Raw genomic sequence first — 6,693 nt, 5'->3', positions numbered from 1 at the left:
CCCATTAGTCGTGTCAACTATGTGTAGCTACTGCTTCGGGCCTGGTTCATCGATCTTTTTGGTGATGATACTCATTTGCATCATCAGAGTGGCCATATTTTCGGCTATGGAGTTGTTTGGGTCCAAAGCCACTGAGTGAATGACAGAAGTGATCGTAGAGTCTTTTGTCATCCATCTTGAGTTTTGAGCCATTTTATCAAGTAGGATCTTGCATTCTCTGAATGATTTGCTCAAAAATGCTCCACATGCTGAAGCATCAACATTGGCCTTTAAGCCGTCTGCCAATCCCATGTAGAACCTCTGCCCCAACATCTGATCTGGAATGCCATGATGTGGACACTTAACCAGCATACCCTTGAACCTCTCCCACGTTTCTTGTAGTGTTTCTGTTGGTCTATGCTTGAAGCTCAACATCTCAACAATTTGTTTGGCAGTCTTATTGGGTGGGTAGAACTTGTTCAAAAATTGCTTGACTAATTCCTCCCAAGTAGTGATGGAGTTTATGGGGAGTGAATTAAGCCAAGTCTGAGCCTCTCCCGTCATCGAGAATGGAAACAATAACAGCTTTATTTCTTCTAGTGTCACATTAGATTGCCTTTGTATGACACATATCGACAGAAAATTTTTCAGATGCTGTTGAGGATCTTCAATATAAGACCCTGAGAACAGTCCCTTGTTCTGCAACAAATGTAGCATGTTGTTTGTGATTTGAAATGATTCCGCTTGTATCTAAGGGACTGCAATTGTGGTTGCCAGATTTTTGGCAGTGGGTTGTGCCCAATCATATAATGCTGCTTCTGGCACAAGAGGCACCACACCCTAATTGTTCGGGTCATTCTCATTATTTCTGTTATTTGAATTTTCTATTCTGTCATCCATGTCTGGTTCGATTTGTTCTGTTGAGTTCTGTTGCTGTTTTCCCTTCTTGTTTGGACGATTTAATGCCTTGAAAACTTTCTCAGGATCTGATAATGCTTCGAACAATTCACCAGTTCTTGAGGAGTTTCTAGGCATGCACCTATAACACCCAAGACTACAAACGTTAGAATTTCAATGTATTTAGTTTAAAGTAAAGAATATTGACTACACTAAGAATTCTAGCACTTCTTTTAGCTGCAATTAATAACACTGTTAAGTTTCCCGGCAACCATGCCAAAATTTGATCACACCCAACTATGCTTTATAAAAAGAACTAAGCGGTCATTGCAAATATATTCCGGTTAACAAGTTCGGAGTCGAATCCCACAAGGAATTAACCTATTAAGCACAACTACTAGACTCGTACAAATTCACGCAATCAATATTCAGAAATATTTAAATAACAAATTGGATGTTTACTAACTAAATATCACGTAATGAAAATGCAGTAATTAATAACTAACTACGAACAGGTTGTAGACAAGAATTGGAATGGTCTAAGGTTCTGATTTTCCCTATTGTCGGAATCCTTTCCGCTATATTTTCTATAAATCTGCCTAAGTTTTTTCTACCGATCATGAGCTCTCTGAGTGTCGTAATTCTCTCCCGAGTAACTACCACAATTTACTAGACATATTCTTCTGAATTACGCTAGTTGGCACTAAGTTACGACTCACTCGGATCGCACCAAGGTTTCGTTATTCCTAATCCCACTTTTAAACCCTCCGTATTGATCCCTCATATATGTTAGGAGTGATATTATTCAACAATTACCTAAATATGCACTTTCTTCCAAGTAATACACACTAAATAGGCACAGTCGATTGAGAGCTCTTCAACCAACCATAATATAAACGTAGTTGAACAAATAGAGAAAAACTACGGCAAATCTATATTAACGTAACAAGAAATTCATCCTCCAATAGGTTCCATCAAAACCCTAGATTAGAAGTTTAGCTACTCATACTCATAGTAGCAATTTTTCAAGTATTTTACATAAATAAATTACAAAGTAAAGATAAAGGAATGTAGAAATCAATGATTCTTTCCCCCAACGGGTGTTCCACGAGCTATTCTTGCCTCCGGTCAAAAAATTCTCTCAAAAGTGGTGTTTAATATCTATTTATACGTGTAGGAAAAGACCTAAACGACATGGCCCTAGTCCTAGTCAAACAGGGAGACGAACTAAGCCTTCAAAATCCGGATCAGGCTCGCCTCAGACCATGCCTCGCGAGGATCCACGCGAGATGAACCTCGCCCCAGACGATGCGACGCTTGCCTACACGCGAGCTCAAACTCGCCTTATCCCTTGCGTTGCCTGCTCCCACGCAAGCTCAAAGGCTCGCCTCGCCAGCTCTAACGCGAGCTCAATAGCTCGCTTCGCCAACTTTCTCATTTTTCCGCTGCTCACTTCTTTCTTTCTTCTTTTCAACTGTTTTCGAGCACGCTTTAGACTTTAAATATTCCTTTTGCTCTACTTTTATCTCCAATGTACCTACACATAAAATAGACTCCATTACGCGCAAATAAAGTGTAGTTTAACATTAAAGCACATAAAATGTAAGGTAAATAATGTACTAAAATATGGAATTATAGCCACACATCAGTCCGTCTTTTTATTTTTTGGAAAATTTTCAGGGAAACCTGAGGTCGCTATTTGTTAGGTGCGCACTAAGTAACCTGCTCACTGTGCAATAGCTCGCAAACCATAAGGTGTAAACCGTATTAGGTAAGCTCGGTGCGACAAGCTCTGATTGAAGAGGCTGCTGGTGAGGGGAACGATCACAGGTCTCCCATGTGGGAACCACTCACACAATCAACTCAGCCAAAGCTTGCGGGCTTGATCAGTACGTCTTCTCCTTGTGGATTCTATAAGGTCACCTGTCGAAACCAGCAGAGGAATAGGGAATAAATAGAACAGTACGACCTATCATAGTAACTAAATTTATCATTTGTGGATAATTAGAGATGCCACTTTGTCAACAAACGCAAAGGAACTCAATTGACACAGGCTAACAAAGAAACCTTCAATTTGTTTTTGCAAGAAACTAAGACAATATTTTACTGAAAGCACTAAACTAGTCTATCAAAAACCAATCTTCAGAGTACCAAAAGAGAACTAGGACCTCCAAAAATTGAAGGGGAAACAGATGCAGACTATAGAGAATTAAACATAGTAGCTGAACTAATATTCCCATTCAAATTGATAGAGATTATACAAAAATTTATATGCAAACATAATAAGTAAAGCATCAAACTAATAAGTACAATAGCGGCAATAAGCAAGGCCACAGCATCAAACTAACATCAACCAAACTGATAAACCATCTTTGTTTTTCCTCATAAAAGTTCATTTAAAGTAATAAAAGGCACAAACTAGCCATATATTCATCATTCTAAATTCAAGACTAATAGATACTATTAATTGATCTGTGCATCTCTCTTATTACTTTTATGTATCCCATGTTCTTCGTAAACAATTTGATCCTTAATTCTATGATTAAATCCGAATTTGTGGGAAGTCTTGGTTTGCAAAGTCAGTAGGAAGATCTCCCATCGCCCTCCGTGATCACATCCTTGAAAGCACCACCACTAGGAATCATAGGTAAAACATGTTCCTGGTGAGGTGTAATCACATCCAACAAGTAAGGTCCAGGAGTGTCTAACATTTTCTGAATGGCAGCTCTAACATCACTCTTTTTTGTCACCCGAGCACCAGGTATATCACAAGCTTCCGCAAATTTCAACATATCAGGAAAAATCTCTGCTTCATTTGAAGGATTTCCAAGATAAGTGTGTGCTCTATTAGCCTTGTAGAATCTATCCTCCCACTGAACCACCATTCCCAGGTGTTGATTATTCAGAATCATCATCTTAACAGGAAGATTCTCCACTCTAACTGTTGCTAATTCTTGCACGTTCATCATGAAACTTCCATCACCGTCAATGTCTACAACAATTGCATCTGGTCTTGCAACAGCTGCTCCAATTGCAGCAGGCAATCCAAATCCCATTGCACCTAATCCACCAGATGTCAACCATTGCCGCGGATTTTTGTACTTGTAATATTGAGCAGACCACATCTGGTGTTGGCCTACACCAGTACTTATTATGGCATTCCCATTAGTTAATTCGTCAAGGACCTGAATTGCATATTGTGGAGGAATGGCTTCACCAAAAGTTTTATATTTCAAAGGGTACTTTAATTTTTGCTCTGTCAACTCTTTCGTCCAAGGAGAGAAATTCAGCTTCAGCTTACCTATTTTGCGCTCCAATATTGAATTCAAACCCTGTAATGCTAACTTAATATCTGTACAAATGGATACATGAGGTAGCTTGTTCTTTCCAATTTCAGCAGCATCAATGTCAATGTGAACAATCTTTGCTCGGCTTGCAAAAGATTCTAATTTGCCCGTGACACGGTCATCAAACCTCACTCCAAATGCTAGAAGCAGATCACTACTATCCACAGCATAGTTAGAATAAACAGTACCATGCATCCCTAGCATTTGAAGTGAAAGCTCGTCCCCTGTTGGAAACGCTCCTAGACCCATCAAAGTACTGGCGACCGGAATGCCTGTACAACAATAACAATAATAACACCTCAATTCTAAGCAAGTTGATGCCGACTATATAAACACTTATTGTCGCTTCATTTAAACTCATTTCAAATTAATATAATACAAAATAAAAGTACTAGAAGTTATCTATATTTTTTATTGGATGCTGGAATATATACCTGTGAGTTCCACAAAACGCCTTAACTCCTGGCTGGATTGTAAACAACCACCACCAACATATAAAACTGGTTTCTTTGATTCAGAAATTAGTCTAACAATTTGCTCCAAAAGCATCTTATTAGGTGGATCAGGAAATCTGGAAATGTAACCTGGCAACTTCATTGGCTGATCCCAGTGTGGAATCACCATTTGTTGCTGAACATCTTTAGGAATATCAATTAAAACCGGTCCAGGTCGGCCTGATCGCGCTAGATTAAACGCTTCGCGCACAATCCTGGGTATATCATTGACGTCCATAACAAGATAATTATGCTTGGTAATTGATCTAGTTACCTCAACAATTGGAGTTTCTTGAAATGCGTCTGTCCCAATCATCCTACGTGGTACTTGACCTGTAATAATAAGATTAGTCGCACTGACGAAATTTTAATTAATTAAACTTTTCAACGGCGCTGGTCGGAAAACTATAAAAAATATTTGTTTCTTTTGAAATACTGGGAATAGTTATCGAGAAAAGGTTCAAATTTGTTTATGTACTATGGAATTACTCCATTTCACCCTCAAACAAATGGAATTACTCCATTTGTTTAAAATTACTTGGAATTCTATTGTGGTAGGCAAGAAAGACACTTTTCCTAACGGCTGGGTAAGATGTGGTACAAACTAGAGGACAAAGTTGTTCAATTGCGGATAGTAGAGGACAAATTTGACCCTATTTTCAAAATTATTTTAATAGTTAGACAGCAACATGGACAAAAAATTATTGAAAAAAATGACCTGTAATAGCAACAATTGGAACACTATCAAGGAGAGCATCAGCAAAACCGCTAACAAGATTAGTAGCGCCGGGGCCAGAGGTGGCCATACAAACACCAGGGAATCCAGTGGCGCGTGCGTATCCCTCAGCAGCGAAAATACCGCCCTGTTCATGACGTGGCAATACATTTCGGATGGTTCTAGAACGGGTGAGAGCCTGGTGAATTTCCATTGAAGTACCACCAGGGTAAGCAAATACATTTGTGACGCCTTCGCGTTCAAGCGCTTCAACCAGAACGTCACATCCTTTTCTGGGTTCGTCAGGGGCAAACCGGGAAATAAATGTCTCGACAGTTGGAGCAATATTTGGGGTTATTGAGAGAGCGTCGGTAATGGTAAAACGGCGGTTGCTGAGGGTAAGGCCGGCCGGATAAGAGGTTTTATGTAAAAATGAAGTCTGTGGAAAAGGGAAGAAAGTTCTGGAAAGAAGCTTATAAGGAGAAGAAGAAGTAAGAGGGTTGCTATAGAAAGCGGAGGAGGAAGGAGTTGGAGAAGCTGCCGCCATTGTTGAGGGACAAATGCATGAAATTAAGAGAGGTCAGTTTCACAGCTGAGATTTGAGAGTCCACTTTATACTAAATGGAATGTTGATATATAATTAAGACGCTAGCATAGGGTGCATCACGAGACTCAAAAGAGAATGGAAATTGCATTAGAGAGCAAACGATTTTTATTATTACAGTATAACTGATCTAAAAAGTACTAATCGTAATAAAAGAAAAAATTGACTTTGATACGGGTCCAATGAATTTAGGCAGGAAATTAAAGTGATAAAAATAGCGGCATAATATCAACTCGATCAAGCCACATCAAGGATTCAGGTTGTACTATAATGGGTAGCCGTCAAAAGTAGTAGCAGCTTTTTAACAAAGTTCAAATGTAGAGGTACCGCTTTCTGCAGCCAACATTTACACTGTTCTGCCAACTTTTAGCTAACTTCTTCCAACATCTAGAAACCAAACTTCTACAGATCATCTCGATCTCCGTTTGATGCACGCCGTATAATTAAGTTTCATTAGTGCGTCAATCAGGAAAAAAAATATTTTTGTACGCATCATGTTTGCACCACAACGTGAATATGCTTGTCTTTGAGTCGAGAGTGTGGAAATAACCTCTCTATCTGTCCAATGTAACTGCATGATCTGTCAGACTCCAGTTATAAAATTTCATTGAATATATTGTTGTTGTGTTAATTGATGTAAAAAAGTAATTTAATACC

At 39.0% G+C, this 6,693-nt stretch overlaps 1 protein-coding gene and 1 non-coding gene across 2 annotated transcripts; one reads left to right on the top strand and one right to left on the bottom strand.

The window, feature by feature from the left end:
* Positions 1-322: 322 nt before the first annotated feature.
* Positions 323-429, top strand: LOC142176839 (small nucleolar RNA R71). Its single transcript, XR_012705646.1, has one exon. It is a non-coding gene; the product is annotated as a small nucleolar RNA R71 (small nucleolar RNA).
* Positions 430-3,235: 2,806 nt separating this feature from the next.
* Positions 3,236-6,116, bottom strand: LOC107787457 (acetolactate synthase 2, chloroplastic-like). The gene is made up of 3 exons (XM_016609038.2): positions 5,436-6,116; positions 4,658-5,050; positions 3,236-4,495 (listed from the first exon to the last, which is right to left on the bottom strand). Exons 1-3 carry the CDS (start codon positions 5,977-5,979, stop codon positions 3,456-3,458), a joined length of 1,977 nt encoding a protein of 658 aa, XP_016464524.1. The 5' UTR covers positions 5,980-6,116; the 3' UTR covers positions 3,236-3,455.
* Positions 6,117-6,693: the final 577 nt, after the last annotated feature.

The sequence above is a fragment of the Nicotiana tabacum genome, chromosome 22, assembly GCF_000715075.1.
Source record: "Nicotiana tabacum cultivar K326 chromosome 22, ASM71507v2, whole genome shotgun sequence".
NCBI classification, from domain to species: Eukaryota; Viridiplantae; Streptophyta; class Magnoliopsida; order Solanales; family Solanaceae; genus Nicotiana; species Nicotiana tabacum.
This window is presented reverse-complemented; position numbering and strand designations above follow the sequence as displayed.

Bases quoted from the DNA above. Each gene is read 5' to 3' on its own strand.
- LOC107787457 (XM_016609038.2), bottom strand. From the start codon at position 5,979: ATGGCGGCAGCTTCTCCAACTCCTTCCTCCTCCGCTTTCTATAGCAAC. The intron at 5,051-5,435 runs GTCATTTTTTTC...TTATTATTACAG, and splicing joins TCCAATTGTTGCTATTACAG to GTCAAGTACCACGTAGGATG. The intron at 4,496-4,657 runs GTATATATTCCA...ATTGTTGTACAG, and splicing joins GCGTTTTGTGGAACTCACAG to GCATTCCGGTCGCCAGTACT.